Source organism: Molothrus ater, chromosome 8 (assembly GCF_012460135.2).
Source record: "Molothrus ater isolate BHLD 08-10-18 breed brown headed cowbird chromosome 8, BPBGC_Mater_1.1, whole genome shotgun sequence".
Classification (NCBI taxonomy): Eukaryota; Metazoa; Chordata; class Aves; order Passeriformes; family Icteridae; genus Molothrus; species Molothrus ater.
The window spans coordinates 25,849,773-25,875,324 of record NC_050485.2 but is presented as its reverse complement, the minus strand read 5'-3'; the positions used below and the strand labels follow the sequence as shown (position 1 = coordinate 25,875,324).

The following is a 25,552-nucleotide window of genomic DNA, read 5'->3' as shown; positions in this document are numbered from 1 at the left end:
TCAATTTCTGTCTTTGACTTGTGACTACACAAACATACCCCTCTCCCCTTCATGAATGCATGACAGCCTTCTGAAAGCTCACAACCTTTGTTCGGAGGGAAAGTTAAGATCAAAAGAGGTAAAAGTCATTTTGGTTTTTAGGAAAAGAAGTGTGAACTTTGAGATCTGTCCCCATTGTCCCTGGCAAACACAGCAGAAACAACAGTGGGACACAGAGTCTCAGCAACCAACCAGAGACGTGAACACGAGGTTATTTGGGCTCTCTGTTCTCTTCCACTTGTTTTGTTAAATAAACCCTGAAGTACCATTTTGGGACCAAATCTCCAAAGATGATGAATGCTGACAGCTGCCACTGTACTTCAGGCTTGTAAGCTCCCATATGATGTCCACCCACAGAACTTAAATTGACTTGAATGTCTCAGTGCTTCATGACTTGGAAAGAACTTGGGTGTTAACTGCAAGATCCCAGTGACATCTTTACAAGTAGAGTGCAGACTAGGAGCTGTTCTTAACTGTGGGAGCTGTTTATCTGATAATTCAGTTTGCCAGGGGATTCTCCCCATCTCAGAGCTCTTGGGTTTTTTTTAGCAACAATTTATATGCAAGAGTAGAAAAATAAAGAAACTAAATGGTAATGTATTTCACATCTCAGTTTATATTCATGTTAATCTCCTAATAGTAACAGAACACAACATTTTGTTCCCTAGGTCAGTTCAACTTTTATTAACAAATTATAGAATAACTGAGTTTGAGGATTCCAACCATTTTGGATATCATTATACAAGTCAAAGATTTGAGAGAATGAAGCCTAAAAAGGCAAGTTAAGGCCACCATCTGTACTACTTCACAGCTGAAGCAAGCTCTGACAGAATTTTTATTCCAGGAAAGAGGAGATCCCAGCATTCCTAAGCCCTGCTAACAAATTAAAAAAAAAAAAAAAAAAAAAAAAAAAAAAAAGAAGAGCAGTTTATGTATAATTCACTTACTGAGTGAAGATGAAGAAAAACCTGTAAAAGTGCTTCCTGTAATGTACTCAGCAATCTGCTGTAATGCAAGCAGTCCAGTGGGGTTATTGCCCTTCTTCATCTGTTCTTGAATAAGGCATTCCAGATCTTCTCTAAAAGCCTGTAGAAACATTTGAAAAACATCAAGGAAACCCAGCCTTGATAACCTTATTTCTATTATAGGTGGGGCTGCTAGTTTTGCCTCTTATTAATGTTACATGAAACTTCCCCATAGAATTTGTTTTTAGCTGTTTTAACTTTGCCAGACTTAATAATCTGACCTAAACTTTGCATGCTAGGTACTGGCAATTTGTGGGGCAGAAAGGAGGAGTTTGGTCACAGAGGATTTACTATTTCCCAGTACACAACAAGATAAAATGTATTTTTTTTAAATTATTGAACCCATTTTTATCAGTAATTAAATTGTTGTCCATATTTTGGAAGAGATACTTGAAATTTGATCAGATGTGGTGCTTTCTGCGCTGGATATTTTTTTATAATGTAATCTCTCTGAAAACCCATTCAAATTTGATAAAGTTATAAACAACTGGAAAATTGGAGCTTATCCATGCTCAAGTAATATCACAGACATGCAAAACTAGAAGGAATGCTATCTCCTCTCTACTTTTCCTTCCCAAAGGGAAAAACCCTTCCTTCTTTTTCTCAATAAAGTGATTGCAAGCCCAAGAGATAAACTCTTGCAGAATATATAATGAAAAGGTTTTCATAGTATCAAATTTAATATACTATGCATTGTGGACAAAGCCTGTTCCTTTGAGATGATAAACAGATTATTCCCTATCTACAACAACCCCTTGTCCTAGGACCACTACAGTCCTGACATTCCTAGACTAAATAAATTCTGTTCCTTCAAACTTATAGGTTACATTTTCTAGCCCTCTCATTACTTCTTGGCAGCATCTTGCAGCTCTGTCCCAAACTTGCAGTACCCAAAGCTGCAAACAACATGAGCTGAGGTGGATTGTGAACACTCCTGGTTCCTTCCAAAAACACATTTGGTGTCTTTACCACGCAGCTGGCTCCTATTATAACTCCAGACTATTCCCTGTAAGTAATCGCTCCTTTCAGTTTGCCTTCCTTGGCAGAGCACTTGCTCTCAATTAAAGAAAGAAAACAGTTCTGTATGACAAATGTAATTTCTTCACTGAATTTTAATTCAGTCCTTCAAAACACCCACTCTGTTGGGCAAAATCCACCAATCCCTTGGGTCTATTCACCAACAGGTTTTGATTAGTAAGAGAGAGTGCTACTGAGCCCCACAGAGTCATCCTCATGACTCTACTTGACACAGCCTCCTCAGCTGGACAGTTGAGTCTCCAGGACTCCTAATTACCAACTCTTCAAATATCCATGCTCTCCTTAGAATAATTTTGTCAGGATCATGTTTGTACCTGAGACTTGCTAGATTTTCCTAAGTAAAGCCTCTAAAAATTCCCCTGACTGACTCTGAATGGATCTGCTGCACAGATCTCTCAGTGCAAACCAGAATATTCATGTAGCATCTCCCCAACAGCTGAAGAACCTCTCAGCAGCCTGAAGATGCACAGACAAAGTCAGATTTTTCTCTTTTGTGGCTGCTGTTGGTAAGGTCTATGCAGCAGGACAAAGGAGCAGATGAGGAAAAGGAAAGAAAAAACATAGAACTGAGAGAGGAAAAAAACCTAACTAGGGGAGAAGAAGTGGAGGACAGTGAGCAATGGCCATAAACTGAAACGTGCAAAGCTCCAGCTCAACATGAGGAAGAACTTTAGATCAAGGGTAGCAGAGATCTGGACCAGGCTGCCCAGTTCTCTGCATTATATTAAATTATTCCTCCTTCAATTCAACAAGGACTATAAAAAAGATCTGCAAAAACATTAACAGTAAACCCTCATTAGTCATATTCAGACTTCTGGAGGTTTTTTTAGCCTGTACAAGTAATGTTACTTCCAGAGTAGAAAAAAGGTAATGTAATATATTCTGGGAAATTTTTAAAAGAAAGATTTTTTAGTTTATTGTATATTGTATTTTTAATTCTTCTGCTTTTTCATCATGTTGTTTTCCTTCTTTTGAGCTTAATTTTGCACCTTAATGCTAGCAGTAATATGTTACACACTTGCTGAGACTACTAGAAATGAGGATTTAGTGTTGTATCAACAGCTTTGTTAAACCAAACAAGCAATTTCCCTTAAAAACAGTTTTAGAAATAAGAGAAGATAGGTAAGAGCCAGGAAAGTAGCAAGTATGGAGGTTTGGTGTGAGTTGTAAAGCAGGTGAGAATATGGATGAAGTGCATAAAATCAGGTATGCAATTTATCCACATGCCAGTGCATAATGATGTTTGCTAGCAGCCTTCAGCCTGCCACATGGGTATCTATGAATATTTCACTACATTTCATCCACTGCTACAGACCTCTGAGACTTGGAACTGTTAAGTAACCACCCCACATGTGCTAACATAACCTTCTTCCATTTCTAGTAATCTCAGTGGGCTCCTGTGAAGGGCACCACCTTCTTGTGGTCCACAATTTACCTTTAATAAGAGCCATTAAATGAATGATATTTATTTCACTGTACAAGACTGATTTCTGTAAAACCACTAGCTTGCAGGGTTCTGATTCTGGGATCTGACCAGAGCAGCAGGAGCCTGCTTCTAAAAACCTAACTAGAGCCTGGAGACCAAATTGTTTGGTTTTGCTTTAATTCATGAGATTGTAATATATTTATATATGTGTGGCATTATACTGCCCACAAGTGATCAAGCAAAAGCCATACAAGTAAGTCATACTGGAGAGAGAGATGCTTTCAAAGAGATGACAAACATGCTGCTCTGGCACAAAGCAGATATTTTTCAAGCAGAAAGGTAATTTCAGATGTAGTATTTGACAAGAAAATGCTGACAAAGGAAAAACTGTACTGTCAGATGAATGAAAAATGATGTTATTCAGCTGTATGCTCAGCATTGCTCAATCAAGAGGAAGTTTCAGGGATTTAGTAGGCTTTTCAGGGTACATGTGTAGTGGTTTGTCTGTTTGTTTGAAACCATGACAACTTTAGACATGAGACACTAAAAGCAGTGACTTTCTGCAGTGGGGTACAAATCCCAAAGTGAGCAGCAGAGCACCTCTTGGCTGCCCATGATCCTGCCAACACAGCTGGACTCAACACCTGCCTGTGTCTGCACACAGCAAGGATGTAGCCAGGCTAACCCACCCCTCACAGCTGGGAATCATTTCCTGTTTGAACAAGCATCCTTCTGTCTTCAGGGACCTCACCTGCCCAGCCAAGCACCTGTGTCCCTCCCCATTTGTGCTGAAGCAGCACTTCAAGCATCAGACTGAAGGTCTGATAGGAAATATCCCATGGTGTGAGAACTGGGCCCCTGACACCTCCTGGGAAGGAGGTACAGTGACATTTCAGACAGGATACACAACCAGGAGGATGCTGAGTGGGGCTTTTACTTTAGACACCCAAGAGAGTAGCCTGACCTTGGTAGAATGCAGGCTGCTGCTCTGCTTCCATCTCACCCACTTTCTGAGTGCCACTCCACCAGCTTGCTCTGAGACATGAATTTCCCCACCACTCACCAGTAAAAATGAAAAGGGCAGCTCAGCCTATTCCTAAAACTGTTTCCAGAATTCCACTCTTTCCAAAACTGTAGTCAGCTTTTTTACACCAGCTTAGACAGCCTTACATGGTGCTGCACAGCCTGCAGAACAGACACAGCTTTTCTTGATGGAGTCATTAGTAGGATGATTAGGTCAAGGTCTTTCTAATATCATAAAATAGTTCTTCTCCTATTTGCAATTATCTTCCAAATACACATCATAGGTTCAGGCAGTTTAGATGGAAAAATCTTTCAACTTAGATCGGCTGAAAGTCAAGAGCAAAGTTAACAAGCTCAGTTCTGACTCATTTGCTTCCATTTTCTTTCAGAAGTACAGTCTAACTGTGAGCTGACAGTGTAAATTTGGGCTTTTAAGAATCAAAGCAACATTTGCATGTACCAGTTGACAACTAGTATTTTTCAGGAAGAACTAGAATAATTAACTTGCTAGAATAACCTATTTTACATGGATACACACATACATAGTGCAGAATAATGATGTTACTAAAAAACTTTGTATTAGTCTCTTCATCTTGCTAGGCAGCTCTCTAGGGATGTTAAGAAGTACAAAGGCTTATAAGTGTTTTGACTACCTATGCTGTTTCTTTTTTGTTGACCACTGATTTCTACATGTATCCAATCAAAAGAAGTAGAAATAAAATAATAAACAAATAATAATGGTATACAAGTAATCTACAAATACTCCACAGCCACTGCAAACCTTCCAGAGGGGAAAGCACGTGCTCACATTAGGACTAATAACAGTAATGACTAAACAGTTTCACATCATTCTACAGGAAAGTAGCTGAAAAATACATGTGAGGTCCCTACCTTTCACAGCAGCACTGCTGTTAGACTAAAAAGTGCCAAATGATCCAAAAACCCATTCAACCATTTTCACTTTAGCCCATTTTGATCAGAGTTTCTACTATCTTAAATCCATTTTTAAAAAGGGCATAATTCAACTTATCTAAACATACCCACAGAGTCTCTAAGCTAAATCTCCACCACTGAAGAAAAGTTTCAAAACTTAACTGGTACTTTGTCCTCGAGAGTGAAGAGACGTTAATTTTGGTTCCTGTGCTGTAAACACGGCTGCCTGTGAGAGGAAGACCTTCACTGAAACAGCCAACACAGCTCCTAAGAGGCTCTTTCAAGACTGAAGTTTAGATACCAACAGCCAGAGCCCTCAGTGGAAAAGGGTGGAGCTGGCCACAAAAAAACCGCCAGGGAGCAAAGGCTGGCGGGGAGAAGATAAGAGTCACAAAAAGTGTTTGTCAATGCTGTGAAAGAGAACAAGGGGGATGGGGCTTCTGTGTTAAGACAAAAAGTAGCCTTGGTAATAAGTATGGGGAATTAGCTGAAGTTATAATAATCTCTTCACTTGCACTGAAGGGTGAGGGTACCTGGGCTGGATTTAGCCTTGGGCTGACAGCAAGGCACTCCTCACACAGAGCTCAGCCTGTGCCAGTTTTTCCAGCTCCTCTAACCTGGTGTACACTGGCTTTCCTCCATGAGCTGCAGCAGAGTGTTCACTCCTATGATAAGCAGCCTAGAGATACCCCATGATTACAGCCAAACCTGAAGCACTCAACTCCTCTGCCAAGCCCATCCCCACCAACCCAGAGCCAGCCACACACACAACTGCTGCTCTGCATGGGGTGTGGGTCCCTCCCTCGTGTTCTCTCGTGGAGTAAAGCCACACCATACATCCTGCTAAATGGAATGTAAATGAAATGTAATGAATGTAAATGGAATGTACAATGAAATGTAAAATGCTAGACAAAATCAAATTTCAGCTCATCAGGGGTCTCACACATTTCTGAGCATAATTAACTGGGATTTTCAGTAAGTGCAGGACTTGGAAGGGTGGGAGCACACATGGTGAGGATGCACTAGGAGGGATGGCAGAGCTCTTGCAGGGTGTTCTGGATGCACATGCTCCTGCAGCCAAGGAGAAAAGTCACCAGTCATGGCTTTCCAAGGTTTTCCAGGTATTGTTCAACATGTATCTGGTGGCATTTATATCTAATGAGAAAAAAACACAGTTCAAACTAAGTGGAAAGGAGCAATATGGAAATAGAGTGGAGTGAAGAGAACCCAGTTTTATAGTGAGAAAGAAGGGAAATTCTCACTATGTGCACTTGTGGTGCAGGACATTGGTGTGAATTTACAGTGCTCATCACAGCTGCAGAAATGAATGATAGCTGGGCAGGGGGATTTCTTGGGTCCCCACAGAGATCTAGTGCATGGCCTTGATTTGAGACAATGTTGCCCTGACCACAAACTCCCTCTCACTTAAAATGTTGTCGCAGTGGACAGGGGATCTTTAAGGGACATTTTGTAGTATGTCTTCAATGACATATCAAGTTGAGCTCTTGCCTCTGGGTGAACAAAATGCTGCACAGGTTATATGATGAAAGCATGCAGCTAAATAAGCCATTGCAGGGGGAGGAGAGTCATGACTTCCCAGCAGGATATTGGGAAGATGTCAGAGAAGACAAAAGCCAGAGCAGGGAGCTGCCGGGTGAGAGGACTGCCCAGTCAGGAGGTCCTCAGGTGATGCAAAAGGTTGTGTGTCCTTTGTGGCCAAAGGGTGAGGCTTCTGAAGGATGTGAAAGGCTTTTGAACTTCTGAGAAAAGAGCAGTAAAAGCCAAAACATATGAGAAACTGAAAGGACTTTGATATTTTTAAGAAAATAAACTGCCCCAAAAGGGAGTGGTATTGAAAAAATACTGGATGTTCCCTTGATACAAACTAAAGTAAGCTAAACAACTGTAAAAGTTGGGGGAAAAAAATAAATTAAATCATCCTTCATCTCTGTCCTGATGGTTTGAAAATAACATATCCAAGAAAAAAATTCAAGTGTGGGTGGGATTGCTTGTTTTTGAGGAGAAAAATCTGCCTGCATGCTGCATGCTAAGGCAGACCTCTGAATAGAAGAGTTGCTAAGCTGTATAGTTATCTCCCCGTGTTTTTTTGGGCAAGACCGGCTAGTGTGGGAGGCAGGGGTGGTTTGCATGTGCAAGTCAGGAAGGGAGGCACACAAAAGAAGTACATTTTTAACCTCAGTACAACCCCCCAAAATTTTTCAGTCTGGATAGTTTCACCTGAGCCTTCCTGCAATGGCAGTACCAAGCCAGAGTGGCCCTGAATTCCTTGCAGAGTCACGGTGGGTGGGTAGACACTCTCTAGATCCAGAATTAAATGAAAGTCAAGTCTGATGGGATCCTGCCAACACAGAGCTCAACTTTAGGAAAAAAACCCCTGAGCTCCAAATAGCTGTGTTTTATATGTAAAAATAGCCAGTGCACATCCAATGGGTCTCAAGAAGCCACACAAAACTTCACTGGTAAATTAAAAACATAAACTGCACATTTAAATTTTAGTAACTGGGCATTTTTATGTTTACATAAAACAGCTGCTCCACTCATTGCTCCAGACACAACTTCTTTTTATATTAGTAAAAATAATGAACATATATATCTATATATATCTATATATCTATATAACACACACATATATATATATAGCATACACAAACACATCTTTTGTACAGGAATCCATCCTCTCCCATTTCCATCCTCACCTCTAGCTTTCCTTCCAATACACCAATATAAAGGGATGGAAGGTACTCCTCAGCGCAGCCTAAGCCCTGACCCTAATTTCCTGTTGGGTTACACACATTTTCCTGCTAGCTCAAGCCTGTAGAAGCTTTTCTGCTGGGTGGATAGTTTCACATGGTCTCACTCCACTGGAAGCAGTGTGACACTGCTGCCTGCCTGCAGAAACACCCAACACTTTCCCTGCTTCACCATGGCTGTGGGGATCTTCTCCCAGTCTGTACCTGGATGTTCACTCAGCTCCTCAGTGCTGAACTGGCTGCTCAGTTTCCATAAACACCATAACTGCACAACCACTGCCCTTTTTTTTTAAAGTGTTTTAAGAGTTTCTGGTTGCTATGGTGACAGCATCAGAGAAATGCTAGAAGGAAATAAAGGCCAGAAGGACTTGTATAACATAAGTGAAGTAAGGAGTTTGATGGTACAGCAAATATATTTTTGCTCTGTGAAAAACATAGTAACTCTGTGTAACAAGCAACATATGACTGTTTAGCATACAGACAAAACTGTTTTTAATTGCAGAGTTAAGTTGGAAAATATAAAAAGCCCTACAACAACCAACCCATTTTTTCAGATTTTGGATATATTATAGGGCAATTATCTTGAACCCAATAAGCAATAAAACTAGTCCACTGTATAAATGTAGTACCTTTCTTTAAAAATAACAACATGCTACCCAAATCCTCTGAAACTGAAGATGTTACTAAAATAAACCTAAATGGCTTCATGCTAAAATTGGCCAGCAGTACTTCTGGATGCTATCACACTGCTCAGGCCTAGTTGATTTTAATTTCTTTCCACTTTTCTAACAGACACAGAAGAGCAAACATGTTCAGTTTATCAGATTCTCCAGGCTATCAGATGTTCAGGGGCTACATGCAGCATTAGGCAAACACATCTGAGAGCTCACTGATAATGTCAGGATATTCTCCATGGGCAATGGTCAGAAAACAACTATGATTTGTTTAAGGTTTAATAAGAACAGACTCCAAGACATTAGCAAACATCAGAGGTAATGGAAATAGCTTTTCAGTAGCTTTTAAATTATTTAATTTAGGAAAGGGAAATTGCACATCAGAGAGGAGTATTCAGATTGCACACTAGTATGGGCACCAAACAGTACTTCAGAGAGATGCAGCAGCTTGATGTCTGAAGGTGTCTGGTCAGGCCTGTAGCCCTTACAATAACATGCACTGAGTAAAATATACTGTGGTTCCTGAAATATATTCTCTAATTTATTTTCTTGCTAAAGGATTTAGATTTTCCTACTTGAAAGAAATAAATAAAGCTTGTTAATATAACCAGATTAAATTAGTACCTAAGCTTCCTACTATGTGACAGTGATTAACCCTTTAGTTTAGTTTGCACCTCTGCTCACAGAAAATGCATCTTCAGAGCTCACCTCAATATATCACCACCACAACAAGCTTGTGTACTTTTAAGACAGCTGCTATCCTTGCTAGATACACTTCACATTTACTAATACTTGCCAGAAGAGGCAATTGACTATTTCTTTGATCTGAATGCATTTATCAAGGCTTGGTGAAGATGTGCATTTATATATGTAAGACTGCGTGAAGATTCACCAGCAAAACAAGCTCTTCCGTAAACTGCATCTCATAATTTCTCTTCTTCTAAACACCTTACAACTATATCTCATAATTTCTCCTCTTCTAAACACCTTACAACTATGTCTCATAATTTCTCCTCTTCTAAACACCCTACAACTATATTCTGTCAAGTGGAATAATCCAGAAAAGCAACAAAGTTCCATGAAAATATCTAACACAATGTGATTCTGCAGCTATAGAACAAAAACACTATGGACTATGCTCATCAATTCACTCCTGAACCTGTGTTACACAGACTGGTAACAGGAACAATACTTTCTAGCCATTGTGTGATAAATTTTAAATTCAAGAGAACAAGGCAAAGGTTTTCAGTCCTGAGTCCCAGGGACAGTATAGCACTCAGCAGCTGGAGCCTGGAGCCTGGCACACTGCACCTTCCACCCCAAATAAATGCTGAAATTCTCTTGATGGACATTTGCTCACAGATACCGAAAAATGCTTTCATTTCCTTGCGTGAGAAATCACTGCAGAGTTCCTCTAAATTTTCTGTATCAGGAAAAGGGAGGATAAAAGGAGATACTTGAGGGGAAGTGGGAGCTCAGACAACTCCTCTTCGTGCCTGATCCCGCACTCAGCTCCCACGTTCCCATTTCTCTCTAAGCCAAGCAGGCAGCAGGCCCCTGGCTTATTTGGACAACTGTTCCCTTACACAACAAAAACTTGCAACTTATTGGCAGCTCTGAACAGTCACTTTCCAAAAAGTGCTGGGCTCAGCTTCTCTTGCAGCAGGACACTGACAGCAGCCCAGCAGCTCTCTGTCCTGCAGCCTTCTGTTAAAACAGCAGCCTAAACTCAGGGGTTCATACCCCTCTTCACACCCCTTCCTAAAATTTGCATGCTGACACTCCATCTACTAAAAAAAACACCACAGAGGCTGCAGCAAAGGAACTTCAATTACATCTGGCAGACTTGGCAAAAGATGCCACAAAATGTTAATGAAATAGTTACACTCATCAGATTCAATACTGTCATCAAAAGGACCAAAAAACCACCATCACGTACAAAACCAAATGATCTCTCCAACTTATTTTTATGTGTTAGGCTAAACATGTAGTCTTTCTGTGAGTCCTGGCTACTCATAATGTGAATATTTTAACAGGAATGAGTAGATTCTGATCACATTTTACAATTGAGTATTTAACATAAAATGATCATAATTAAAACATTATGCAGTACCTCCTTAGAGTATTTTCCTTATAAAAGAGCCTGGCTGCAAACCCAAGCTTGCACAAATTGACTTGAAAAATAATAAATTCCTTAGTCAACAGGTTCACGTTATACTCAAAGCAACACACAGATCCAAGAGACACTCCAGGACAACACTTTAGCAAACAATCCTGTTATTCATGGATGACTATAATAGGGTGATTACTAACAGCTGTTTGCAATCTCTTTACATATGGAAAAGCTTCAAAAAAAATTACAGAAGCACCCCAATTTACAGAGGAACTGAAGACAGAAGGATCTGTAAAGCTGCTTAGCCCCTTCCCAGTCCCATTATTCTCAACACTGGCATTACACATGGATACCCCTAAAGGATCATTCCACAGGCCTTCCTCACTGCCTATGGCTTCAAAATACTCAAAGCAACAGCATTACTTTCCAATGTATTCATCAGGTTAAACTCAAAGAATACAGGTATTAAAATATAAATTAAAACTACTACAAAAGTGGTTCAATAGATTGAATAGTTTTTATATGTAGTCTACACAAGTACTGAACTTATACAACCAGTAGATGAGCATTAATGTGGCTAAGTAGGGGTATGATCACCCTCAAGGACATAAAAAGAACATAGTCTAGCTTTTAAATAAACTTAACCCAATTATAAATGTTAATTAAAGCATTCCTGATGCAAATGATAGGTTAATATTCAAACCCAGAAAGCAGAACACCACGTAATGCCCTAATTTGTTCCTATTTGACCAGTGACTCCTTCGCTCTCTTCCCCGTCCCTAAGTTTTAATTAGGAACCCTGCAGCCAGCCACATCTTTCTGTAACAGTGCAATGAACCATAACAATATAAAAGTATCAGAGGAAAAAAACAACACTATAAAGGCTGCTTGTCCACAGACAAAACACCACACCAACAAAATGCTCGATAATCTGTTTAGCGACTTTTCTTGGAAGATGGTCCAGAGATATTCCAGCTAGCTGTGACACAGATTTCTTTTTTTACAACACCCTTTCCATTTTACTCCCCACTTGTGGCACTCACAGGGCTCTGCAGTATCTGGGTGACCCTCTTCCTCTGCTCCATCATATTGAAGTCCTGTCTGAGGTCGGGGGACATGTTCCTCTCCCGGATGTACTCTGGGTCATTCTCATTGATGCGATCGAAGTACCGCTCCTTGTGAGGCATCGTGGCAGGGGGAGGAGTGGTGATCACCTGGCTGGCATCAGCACTCATGCTTCAACACTGTGCAGGGAAGGCTTCCCCTGAAACAAAAGGAAAGCAGGGAAAAATGTTAGTTCAAAGGAGGCCAGTGCATGGAACTTCCAGGTCTGGACACAACTAATGTCCCTTTGCATCTCTGCAGATCATCTAAAATGAAAGGAGAACAAGTGAGTAACTATGACAATCAGAAAATGTAGGAAAGATTCTAGAAAAAAGGGTAAAAACCATTAGTAAGTTCTCTGATAGTGCACAATCATCTTTATTTGAGGTAAAATAAAAACCAAAAAGCATACAATTAGGAGTGACATTTGAAATGACCATTGAACATTTTATGACAAACTTTTGTCTGTAATTTTACACTACACTACCACCTCCCAAAGTTTTTGTACAGCTCTCCTTCCTGAGCTGTTCAAGCAAACACCCAGAAGAGAAGGCCTGTTTAATATCTGCCCAGAGCTCATCTCCCAGCTTGAATGAAGAAATTCCTCAATTACAGCACTTTCAAAGCATCTCATAACCACAGCTTAAAGATAATGCTTCAGGACTCAAGGACCACCAGGGAATTTCCACTGAGCTCCAGCTGGTGCCTGCTCTTTCACAAAGCACTTGGAGACATTGAGGGAACTGCAGAGGTTGTATGTTGGCTTACACAGCACTGAGGCCACATCCATAACAAACAGCTGAGCTTTAGTTTTTCTCCTTTTGTGTGCAATTGTATGCAAAGACTCCCACTGAAGCTCATTACATTAGGAAAAGAAATAAAAAAAACCCAATAAAAATACTTTCATGTCTTGGTAGAAAGCTTAAAAATCTCATTAAGAAACCTGATAAGCATTTGTAAACACAAACAAAACTGGATCAAAAGGAAAGAAGCAGACACCTGAATTTTCATACAAAGAATCAGGCTCAAAAGCACACTCAGGAACACCATTCCTCAAAAGCTACTGAAGAGGGACACTTTCTCAGGTTTGAGGAACAAAGAGAAGCAGGATTTGAAGGACGAGATAAGTTTATTATGAAAATACATTTTAACATGCAAATATCTACAGTCAATAATACATTTAGTATAAAAATATTTGCATGAAAAAAATATTTGGTATGTAAATTCAAATCTTCAGAGGAAAAAAGCCCAAGTCAAGCAGTGTTCAACAGCGTGGTTTGACATTCTGGTATCAGTGGATCAAAGTGTCCTTGCTCTGTGGCACAGTTCACCCACCCTCGTTTGTGTCACTGCAATTACCATTTGGGGTGTTCTGTGAACAGTGAGCCAACGTGGAGCATCCAGCCTGCCTCCACTGTAATCTCAAATATTTCCCAGGTGGAACACTGGGAACCCCTGTCAAAATCAGCTTCAGCAGCCCAAGCCCTCCCTCCTCCTGCCTGCAGCAAGTCCTTTCAGTCCTTGTAACACCCTCTGCTGCTCAGCCACACCATGACCCAGGCTGGCAGGAGGATGCAAACTGGTTTTCAGCCAGTTTCCCACACTCATTCCCAAATGGCTTTGCTGACAGTGCAAGGGAGAGCACAAGGGCGAAATCCTGAGGCACTGCAGCCCTTGTGACCAAGTATGAAACCCCAGACAGGAACCACCAACAGAGCTGGGAAAGCATTAGCAGGTAAGAGCCAAGAAACTATGCATATGACTTTCTTGTATACTACAGATTATGATAAAATTTGGGATTGAGATAAAACACAACAGTTCCTATAGGTTTAATTGGGTTTGCTCTTCCTGCCTTTTTTTTTTCCACAGAGAGAGAGAAAAAGAAAACATCATCTGGGATGCAACATTATCCAGCTGCACACACAGAGCTCCCAGGAGGTACCTGGCATGCTGGATGAACATACCATGTTCTGGGATGTATAATTCACATCCTGGAGACAAGCTCCATGAACTCTGATGGCTTCATTCCAGAGGCTGAGGAAACACATTGGTGAGTTCTGCATGTGCTGCTCGGGTGCAGTAGGAGTTCATTCAGCATTTGCTGACTGACCTCTGGAAAGCCTGGGATGTGGGATCAGTTTGGGGATGCTGGGGAGAAAATGGGGTTTGCTTCAAGGAAGTGAGAGTTTGGGAAAAATCTGGTAGAAGTATGAAAGGAGCTTAAGTTTTTCTAAAGAATTAACTCTTGGGATGGTGTCTGGGGATCTGACCACCACTCAGCTTAGGAAAAATACCCTTATAAATATAATTGTGTATTATGTCTCTGCTCCACTGCCCTGTGTGTACCTTCCCTCTCACCCTTGCCCAAAATGGCGAGGTTTAAGAAGAAAAAGAAAAAAGCATCAGGAGAAAACATAAGACCATGAGATCACTGGCTAAATGCCACAAGGTAAGAAAAACTTGAGACCAGACCTGTCAGCCTCCACTGCTCTCCATCTGTGTCGGGATAAGAACTTCCATCTGAGCCAGAACAGACACCTCCCATCACCTGCAGGTAACTAAAAGCAGTCTAGAAAGCCAGATAGGAAGAGCCTTGCTTGAACTGGTGACCAGCTGTGACTCCTGCTCTTTTCCTCCTTCCCTGGAGTTGTCTTATCTGACCATTTATTTCCCTAAAACCTGACCTGTTAACCCCAAGTAGGAGACTTGCTCAGCTGCTGATCAACTCAGTTGGCTGGATCAACTACACGCATGTCTGAACTTCAAAACACATTTATTGTTATTATTATAGGTTTATAGGACATAATTAGTTCAAGTCCATTACTTTACAATTCATTCTTACAGTGACAGAAAAGCCCATTCATCTGTAAAAATGGCACAAATCTGACTGGCAATACTCAAAATCCACGAAAGAGATTTTTCTAATTGCCTTGGACTTTAGTTTTTCCTCTTTCCTTTCAGCCTGGTTTGTTACCTCTAGCCATTAAGATTACAACACTGAAGTCCTTGTAGTACAAAACCCCTCCATTATTGAACATAATATGGGTGTTGGGTCCAGTTGTTCTTATTAGGTCTGGTTCAATGCCCGCTCTGTTGGGCCCAGGCTGACTCTCATATAACCCCTACTGTTTCCTGGAAAATTTTCAAACAAATCAACCATTCTTTTATTATTTATTTGCATCTTCTACTGATTTTTTTTAAAGAAAGAGGATATTTGTTAAAAATGCCATCAGCTTTAGGGGACCAAAAAATTAGTATCTCCTTCTTAGCATAGAACCAGCATTAAGATAAAAGTATTTACAGGAAATCCAGATCTCAATATCTATGAATTATGATAGAGGATCCTCTCCCCCACCTTTTTTTTTTTCTTTTTTTTTTTAGATTTTTTTTATTTTTTTTAGATTGTGTGTGTGATACTTGTGCCTAGAGAAGAAATCAGCTTTGCTGCAAGACTACCTTTGGCTACCCCCTCCAATGCTGTTTATGAATTAAAGAAAGTGAGATACCACCTTCCTGAACAGTACTAGCTAACATTTCTCATGCATACCCCAGAGTGGTTGCAGAGACTGAGGCACAGGTAGAAATGAGAGACCCTATAGCAACAAGACACTGTATCTAGACTGGTCAGAACAAAGAAACATACACAGAAATCAAATATAAACTCAGATCTGACTCTATCCTGGTGAGAGCCACCACTCCTGGCCTGCTGAGGCACACATTTTAGCCCACATTTTGACCTAACATGCACATGCCGACACACTAAAAAGAGATTCAAAGTTAAACAAGAGCCCACACTTGGGCTCATGGTTTTCCCACACTTGGTTCAACTGCTCCAATGTCGGGCCTAACTAAGAACTGAAATTCAGAATGGATAAATTTTTGTTGCACAGAATCCTCATCTCAGCTGAAAACATTTGTAAGGACCTGTAAAACAAAAAGGCTCACATGGTCTTGCTACAACGTAACTTGTTAATCTAACACCACTTCCCCCTCCGAGCTCTGCCCTCCTGGCTCATGCTGAACTGAATTCTGATACAAAAGAAAACAGGTCGCGTCCTCCAGTGCTTTGATGCCTTATATAGCTCATGGGTTTGGCTTCCATATCCTGTTCTGTATTTTATACCCGTAACTGGGCTACACAGAGAAAGTAGAACATACCCCCTCTGCCAGGAAGCTGTTTATCTCTCTACTTAGGAGTTAGTCTCATTTAATGAGAGCTTCAATTTTTTTCCAGGAACTTGGAACTGTTGATTTTAGGTTGCAACATTACATCCTGAGCATCCCGATCTGACACTTTGTAAAACCTAAGTAACCTAAGGTGCTTTTGTTGCAATAATTATTTTCAAAGTCAAATCACAAAAATAATAATGAGGTCAGAGAAAAAAGAAGTACTAAAGTAAAAAAAAAAGTGCAGGAGACCAAATGCGAGGAAAATTTATATTGAGAAAGAACCCCCCCAAGAAGCACTGACTTGATATATTTATATCTTTCATAATGCACTGAATGTATATAAAAATAAATACCACCAGACAGAATAACAGTGAAAGGACCAAATTATTAGATCACCTAGCAACGGAACATTAACCTACCTTTTATGCTGATCTTTTCTGGCTGGGTTCAGACATCTCCATTTTATCTATGCAGTGCAATCCATCTTACTGAGAGCTCCCAGCACTGCAAGCCAGCAGTGTGTGCACAGCATCATTAACTGCTGTGGCTGATTTGGGGTCTGAGCACTCGGGCTGGGCCAGCCCTCATCGGAGCAGCTCCTCTCAGGAGCACGTTGAGCTGTTCTGCTCCTGTGATTTCTCGCCTGCTTGTTTTTAAGGAACAGTCTGCTCTCTCTCCCCCCCACCCCCCCTCCAATATCTTGTCTGCCAGGAGACTTGTTGGAAGCAAACTGGGCGTCTCTTGATCTCAGTTCCAGCCTCCCCATGAAACAGGTTCCAGTCTGAATCAAAGACTTGGCTTTAGCAAACACCGTCAGCTACCTACGTCAGCTGGCAGCAGCACACACACTTCAGGAATATGGGGGAACAGTTGAGAGGGATGGGGAAATAGGTAGGAGAATGTGGATTGACAAGAAGGTCACCAATGTTATTTTTTGGCACTAGAAAGTTAACTGTTCATCCTCCCTCCTACATATTTTAGTAATGACACACAAATTAATAACTGCAACTCTTTCAAGGCAAAAAAAAAAACGGGGTAAGCACCTCAAAATTAAATTAATTCTGAAATTCAACTGATGGGGACTTCAAATACCATAAATACCTGAGTTGAAAGATTTTATTTATTTTTTTAAATCTTGCAATGGATTTGTGATTTTCTTACTTTACACATTGTTCAGGTGAGTAAGATGTGTATTTCCAGTTCCTAAACTTAATTTGTGGAACTGGAAATAACTAGATAGGTAGCATTTGTTCAAAATTTTATTAACTGATTTTACTAATACACAGGAATTCCTTACACTAGCACTCAAGCCAAACTACACCCTTAAATTGACACAAATTAATTTGCATTTAAAAATAGCCATATCTCCTCCCAGCCTGCCTAGCCATTCAATCTTTTCCCCTTTATCACATCTTCAGATTCATACCAGCGAATGATTGTAAAGGTTTTTTTTTTTAAGTTTTTTTTTTTTTAATGGATTAATTTTCAGCTGTATCAGTTACGCTGCCAGTTAGCTGCATATCTACACAAATGTTTGTTCTGAAATAAAGATAATGATGATACAGGAGTGTCAAACACCATTTCTTCCAGTAGCAATGCAGCCATAAACAATTTGTCATACTACAGCCCAAACTGGTTACTAATCAAATAGTCTAATCCAGCACTGCATATTTAAGTCTCCCTGCTTTTTAACAGAGCAAGGTAATAAAATGATCATCTCTTCAGACACCACATTAAAGAGACTGTATGGCATCATGATATTTTTTTTCCTAAGAAATAAACACTTGAGTGCATTTGAACCTTGTTTTTGTGTCGCTGTGCTAAATCTAAAGCATTATTTTTCCCAGTTACATCATGCAATGGTAAAGTCAACACAAATAGTCAAGCTGTGCAACTCACTCTTTACTCAGTGTAAACTGGAACTGAGCCAGACACACTTTATTGTCAAGAAGTGAGAACTAAGTGGGTCGCTGACAGCCACACAGAACATGAGAATTTGAGGCCTGTAGCTTTACCTTTAACTGCAGGGGTGATGTTTTTTCTCTGTTAAGGAAGGTTCCTTATAATGCATTCAGCCTGCAGCAGGTGCAGCCTGCACCTCCACATTTGCAGCCTGGCTTGCCAACATTTTTCAGCACAAGTGAGGAAAAAACTTCCGGAGCCCAGAATGCTGGTTTGATGTATCCAATATGCTCTACCACATGGCCATAAATGCTATTTGCATGCGTGGAGTCTCATAAATGAACTTGCATGCTTAACCCTGTAGACCCAAACTATTTCCTTCACTGCTGCATCAGTTTTTCATGTAAAAAAAGGGAGGGAACCCTTGATAAGCAAATTATCCAGTCACCCTTTTCTGAGAGTCAGTATGATAAAAGACAAACCAGTCTCAAAAGCATAACCCTGGGAGCTCACCTCCCTCTGCCTATGTGGAACCTCTTGTGCCAAGGAAAGGCAGTACATAACCAGGATGTTGCCATCACTGCATTGCATGACACCTGAGCAATCAGCAGTGCAATGGTTTTCTTGCTCTGCTCCATGTTTTCTTCTTTTACACAAAAACTGTTAAGATTGTGCAGACATTATGAACATTTTGAGATTATCATGTTCTGTAGACAAAACACGCAAGTCAGAACAAATCCAGTCACACATGCAAACTAGTTACAGAAAAGCAGCAGAAGAGGAATACAGTTTGTTGGTGAAACAATTCACATAGGTGACAATGAAAAGCACTTTATTTTTAAAGACTCACCCCTGCTTATCTACATAATCACTTGTACTTAAGTCACCTAAAAATATTTCACGAGTTAGCAGACAACAGAGAGCTAAATTAAAAGATTACATTCTGGTAGCACTTATCCGTATTAAGCTGTGAAAGTAGGCACACACACACAGCCCACACACAGAGACAATGGCTGAACAATGTCCCTGTGTCACCTGGAATACATGAAACCTGGGTTCCTCCACAGTATAAAATAAGAACTTCTCTGTGAAAAGAAAACTTTACTGGAAAAGCTGATGGCAGTCCCAGCCTTCCATATTTTGCAACGCTCTTCCTCTCTCCCTCTCTTGCAAAGTCTCCTGCTTCCTCTGGTGACTTTTTTATTGGGCTGTCCCTGACCTGCACAGATGCAGGGGGAAAAATTCTACTTTATATACAGATCTACATAAGGTTATGGAGTAGAAGAAAGAAGTCTGTTATGTAAATACTTTTTTTGAAATCTATTGATTCACATTAACCTGGATAGAGCCATTTGGAGGAACAAGGACTACTCCAGCAACCCGCAGGAGCTCTCCTGGGTCACTGGTACAATGTGTGACACTGGAGAACAGGGAAACCTCTTATCAGTTCCAGGGCACATGAAAAGTCTTTGTGATTTATGGCAGTTTGATTATCCTGAGAAATGTCATGGCCAAAGCAGCTGCCCCCTGGGTTTTGCTGGAGGGTCAGAGGCTGCGACAGTAGGCAATCCAGATGATCGACATGAGGCAACTGCTGGATTTTACAAATACTTACACCAACAACCAATTTTGTGTATGGTAGCACACAGCTAAACCTTTTTATAGCCCAAACCCCTGGAGTTCCTCTCTCTTCACATCAAATCCTGACCTCTAGCAACACTGACAGCTCAGTGTAGACCCCATTTAACACCACCACCGTGCACTGACCATACAGAATTGCAGCACAGCGCCCTCCATAACTCAGAAGTGAGCACTGGGAAACCTGGCCAACAGCTAATCTCAGTAGGACAATTGTAACTGGAAACTTGAAGAAAAGATGAGATTGTGCCAGGTCTTCGATCATACAGTCTTCAGGACAAATTGTATCTTTATTAATATTATGCACCACACCCTGCACAACTCTCCCCAGTTCATCTTGGGATCTCTGAATCACTCTGACATAAATTTTATATGAAGAGCAATAACATAAGTCACATTAATACACCAATATCAATTTGACTATGTCGAAATAAACTGGCTAGCCTTGCAAAAAGGAATTTTAACATTTTACTGACTTACACATCGTTCTCACATTAAACAGAAAACAAGAGCATTTCAACAAGCTGATTTATGATAGCTGTAGTTAAAAACTCAAAATATATTAGATACAATGACACAACTACGTATATTGATTTCACATAAGAAGAAGAGGCTTAGTGTAAATGTTATGTTTGCCTTAAGGTATTTAACTAGCATTTACAAATAGTAATTTTAGGGATTGATAAAAGTGTGAGACAAATGATGCCAGCCAAGCCCAGGCCTAACTGTACAGCAGGCACATTGCCACTGACTGGCCATGAGCAAAGGAAAAAACCTTAGGCATTGTGAGAAAAGATCTATCCCTCTTACTCTAGCAAATCCTTAAAAAAGGCAAGCTCAAATTGAGGTGTAGAGGGAAGGCTCTGTTAATAGGACTAACAGCTTATATCAGCCATGAGATGGCACAAGGCACAAAAAACTGTAAATCTCTATTCACAGATTATGCTGAGAGTGTCTCTTCTCACCCCATTCAAGGCTCCAAGACTTTCTTTTTTCTCCATTACCAAAATTAGTCTTGCTTTAGCATATGGGACATTTTTTCCCCTCCTTGGTCCATTTACAAACAAATGTTTGTGACTGTCAAAACATAACAAGGGAAAAGTGAACAAACACACAGAATTTGATGGAGGTTATAGTTGCATCCCTAATACTTAAAAAATTGTCATTTTTAGAGGACTTAAGTTACACATACCTTATGCTACAATTTTTCATGTTTTCCTGGCTGCCCTGAGACAATCCTGCCCCTCCCAGAGCACATGTTTCAGTCCCCCATCTCTGAAAATACCATTCCCTAATTGTGCTAAGCACATCTCTCCATGAAGCTTGAGTCTACAGTGGTTACACAAAGGCAGGAGGGTTAAAAATATCTGGGGGAGGAGAGCAGGGGAAAGTGTGGAGCAGAGCAGGGTCACAAGGACCTGCCTGACCTACTCAAAAGTTCAAAAGGCAACTACTTTATTAGCTATGTTCACAGCATGTTGCTTTTATTATCCTTCCCAGGGAAATCCCTAGGATTTACAGTAGTGAGAAACACTTTTTCTGTGTATAGTCACATGGTTAATACTGTCTTCAGCTTGCTTGAAAATAATTAACCCACCCCAACAAACTACACAACTAGCATATGCAGAAAGTTTCACATGCATTCAAAGTTTAACCTATACAAATATGCACATCAATCTCAATTGACTTGGCCTGAATTTGACCTCCTTCTTGTGTCTGCCACCTTTTGCTCACGGTATTAGAAAAGCAAATTGAATTTAGGGAGCCAAAGATCTTCTACACCTTCAGGAATGGAAAACTATTCCCCTGAATTTCAAGCATGCCCAGCTGATGGCAGAGGGTCACTTTGGACTTAACCACAGCACTGAACAGAGAAGCAGATGTGCCCAGAGCAGCAGCCAGCACATCTTTGAACAAGTGCTGAAGATTTACTAACAAAAGCTTTGGTAAGACAAACAGTGAGGGGTAGGGTGAGTCAGCATCAAGCCCAGTAGTAAGAGCAGTATTTTAAAAGTCAAAAGCAGAATACATAAATATTTCATAATTAGGTTACTATTATTTTCCAGCACAAGCAAGCAATTATGTACTGTTATCCCATAATTCTCCTCCTCCATCATCACCTGTAAGCCCTGAAAACTTGGATAAAATAAAAGACACTCCACAGCAAACTACTCTGGTACTACAGAGCATGGATGCATCCTGGCATGCTACACAAAACCATGGGGACTTGCACACATCCGTGATTGTTCTTAGAATGGAACACCAGCTGACACTGAACACTTGTCCTAGAGACTCAAACCATCCTCTCCTCTGATCTCAGTTGCATGAAGCATGAATATTTCATGTCTAAAGAGGAGATGGTCCAATGTACTGAGCACAGAACTTCCCAGCAGCCAAGGTGGCTCAAGCAACCATCCACCCCAGACTGCTTCAGAAGACACTCGCTTTATACTACAGCATTATCATGCAAGTGAAGAATGAAGAAAATCTTCCTGGTTTCTCCTCTAACTTGAAGAAGCTGCAGCACCAGTAACTCAGAATTCCAGTTGCAAAGACTCTGTGATAATTTTGAAGGCACTTGCAGCCTTTGATCATGCAGCACTAGAGACTCTCCCTCAAGTCCTTCCCCAAACAATTCTTCCAATTTTGCCTTCTACTGTTTTTTTTTTTATTTGTAATTTCAAGAATATTCTGAAGCCAACAAATATATTAGATGGATCTGTCTTCTTGTTAACTAAATACTCAAGAGTAATTTTATTTGAATTTCCAAAGCTCATGAGTAAACCTGGCCTGAAAATGCTATTGGCTTGTTTGCAAATAAACCTGTGTATGTTTATACTGGGTAGAAGTATCTGACACCTTACCCATGGGCTGAAGTTCAGAGCCTGAAATGTAGAGGTAAATTCTTCTCACAACTCTAACATTAAGAATTAAAGGCAACAAATTTAAAAGTCAATTAGTGATTTTTAGAAAAATGACATTATGTTCTGAGCTTTGGTGATGCTTTTTTCCCCTCAATATTTGAATAACTGATGGAAATGATCCTAGGTAAACAGCATTTCACCTTACACCATAAGAAAATTATTTATGATACAAAAAAATGTCTGAGGCTATGGAGAGTCCATCTACTTGATGAATAAAGGTAAATAACATCTTTTCTAGGTTTTTCAGGTTTTTTTTTCACTTTTGTGTTGGGTGCTTCCTGAGTTTTTTAATAAACATCTGTAAAAACCTAACACTGTTCAAAGAATTAAAGATCTCCATGCAAGAACATGCCCAAAAAATACCACAAAACTTGATTAACACAGTGCTGAATAGTAGGTGATTAGATGCTTGCCAAGGGCTCCTTCATGACAGCTCTCACAGACGTGCTGGAATGCTGTGGAGGACAGCACTGACCCAGGGCAGCCAGAGCTCTGCCTTAACCACAGTGGGGATAAGGAGGAACCACATCTTTTTTTTTGGAACTCATTTCTTAATCCAAAGAGGGAAAAAGGAATCTGCAAGACTGATCTGGTCTCAGGAGTTTGATGTCAAAGGTTTCTGGAAGAACAGGAGTAGGTGCTACTTTTAGAGTTGGGCAGTACTTTTTTTCCTGTAAGATGTGTTCCTCTAACTTGCTAATTTATTGCAGCATTTTGGGCAGGGAGATAGCTGGATTGCTATTTTTATTTTAATTACTGAGTGATGCTTCCAGTGTGCATTGAAACAAGCATGTAAGATACCATTTGGGGGTTGCTGTGGGTTTATAATTTTGTTCTTTTTAATTCTCTGGCAAATTGCTAAGGAATTTTGATTTTGGCCTGCCTCATCAGTACATGTTATCTCTCTGTGATAATTATCAAAACTAATCAAAGTTTGTACTGAAAAGCTTTCAGTATGATGTGATGAAAGCATGCAAAGTTTTGTGTTATAAGAACAGACTTTTTCTTGAGACTTCTGGCTTCAAACTCAGGAAAGTGGAATTCATAATGAGAAACACTCCTACCTGGCACACAACCCCAGTCCCTCAGAGAGTGCAATTATACAATTATGCTGGATGAAACCTGAAGAAAGGTTTTCATTACATCTATCCTGTGTTCGTTTTCATGTCATATTTAACATGTTGTTTGTGTGATACTGGACTGGGAGAGCAGTGGTTTCTAGAAGACTAAAATGGATGGTTTATTTTCTTGAAGTTATTTTTAACTGTCACATTCATGAGGCACTGGATATGAAGCCTTTAATAATTATACGTCTGATATATAAATAGCAAAACATGAGAAATAAGTAAACAAACAAAGCCATCCCTTCCTGGCCACTCTTGGCATGGTGCAGCAGGTTGTGGGCATGCCTGGCTGTCCAAAAGTAAATCAGCAGCCATCCTGAGCTAACAGCACATTCCACCTTTTCATTCTCTGTTAGAAACTGTCTCCCACAACAATAAGTTCTCCAAGTTGGCTGTTTCATTCTTTTATCCACAAAAAGTAAGTGCTGCCTTGTGTAATTATGACAGCACCTTCACAAGTTCAGAAACACAATGCCTTAATGTTACTTATCTATTTAAGATTGCAATATTTTATACACCTAAAAGGTTTTTGCCCTTTTTCAGGAAACTATGCTTTAGTCTTTAAAACTGAGAATTTTAATTATCTCTTGATTCTGCAAACTTGTGATTGAGTTCAGTTAATTATCTACATTAACCTGGATTTTCTTTTAGTCAGTGCCCTATAATCAGATGGACTGAGCAACTTGTGCTTCAGGTACTGAGGATGCTGCTCAGCATCAAAATCCTCCATCTTTAACCAGTTATCAGCCTCTGTAAAGCACAAGCAAATTATGTTTTTACCTTTGTACCAAGTTTGGCTTAAAGCAAGCAATAGGCTCAAAAGTTAAGTGGCAGGAATGAATACATGCACAGCATGATGAGGTATGATCTCGCTTTCATAGAGCAGGTGAACAAGCAGTACCTGGACCTCTCCTGACCTGCAGCATGAGCCCAGAAACAGATGCAGTCATTTAAAATAATCTCCCATGATAATTAAGCTGAAGTTGTGAACAAGCATCATTTAGAAAACATAGACTATCAAAGGGGAACCTGGATATAGAAGAGTCAATAATTTTCCTTCTTCTTAATAAGTAGTGTTTGTGCCCAAGGTGGGAGTACTTCTGAAACATGAACAAAGCAACAGGTATGTTTGGAAATTTAAATCTGCAGGTTAAATTTAAAAACAGCATGTACCCTCATAGCATACTAAAGGCTAGCCAGTGTTAAAACTGCTATCTATAAAATAGCATAAGTTCATTGTTCTGAGAGGAGACCAGCATTAAAAATTTTCCAGGTGCCAGTGAGCAATGACCCAAGTTAATTCTACCTGAGCAATAAAAGCACTTGACAAAAATGAGAAATGTACTAGTAGGGGTTGATTTTTTTTTTTTTGGTGCCCTCTTCTTCCATTTCCAATTGCATCATTACCACTAACAGAAAGGTAAGTCAATTCAAATAATGACACTCAAGTGATCCCATCTGAAAAAAAAAAAAAGAAAAAAGAACCACATTTTCATTTCTTGCATCTCATCTGACCTCCTCAGTACAACCATGAAAAAGACAAGGGGGAGGGGGGAAGGAGGAAAAACAAAAGACCAAACCAAAAATCTGAACAAATTGCTGCAGAGGCTCAGAATATCAGTTAAGAAATATAGCTGCTCTGAAACAT

At 40.1% G+C, this 25,552-nt stretch overlaps 1 protein-coding gene across 3 annotated transcripts in view; it reads right to left on the bottom strand.

Annotated features, from left to right (window-relative positions):
* The window catches only part of ADD3 (adducin 3), a 91,797-nt gene that overhangs the window by 12,208 nt on the left and 54,037 nt on the right, over nt 1-25,552 (bottom strand). For 2 of the 3 annotated variants that reach the window (XM_036385311.2, XM_054515558.1), the window contains exons 3-4: nt 12,086-12,306; nt 987-1,125 (exon numbers count right to left, since the gene is read on the bottom strand). In XM_036385311.2, the coding sequence (XP_036241204.1) occupies nt 987-1,125; nt 12,086-12,277 (331 nt within the window). In that variant the 5' untranslated portion in view covers nt 12,278-12,306. Of the gene's footprint in view, nt 1-986; nt 1,126-12,085; nt 12,307-16,735; nt 16,970-25,552 lie in introns of those variants that run through there. The other variant, XM_036385310.2, reaches the window with a different exon arrangement.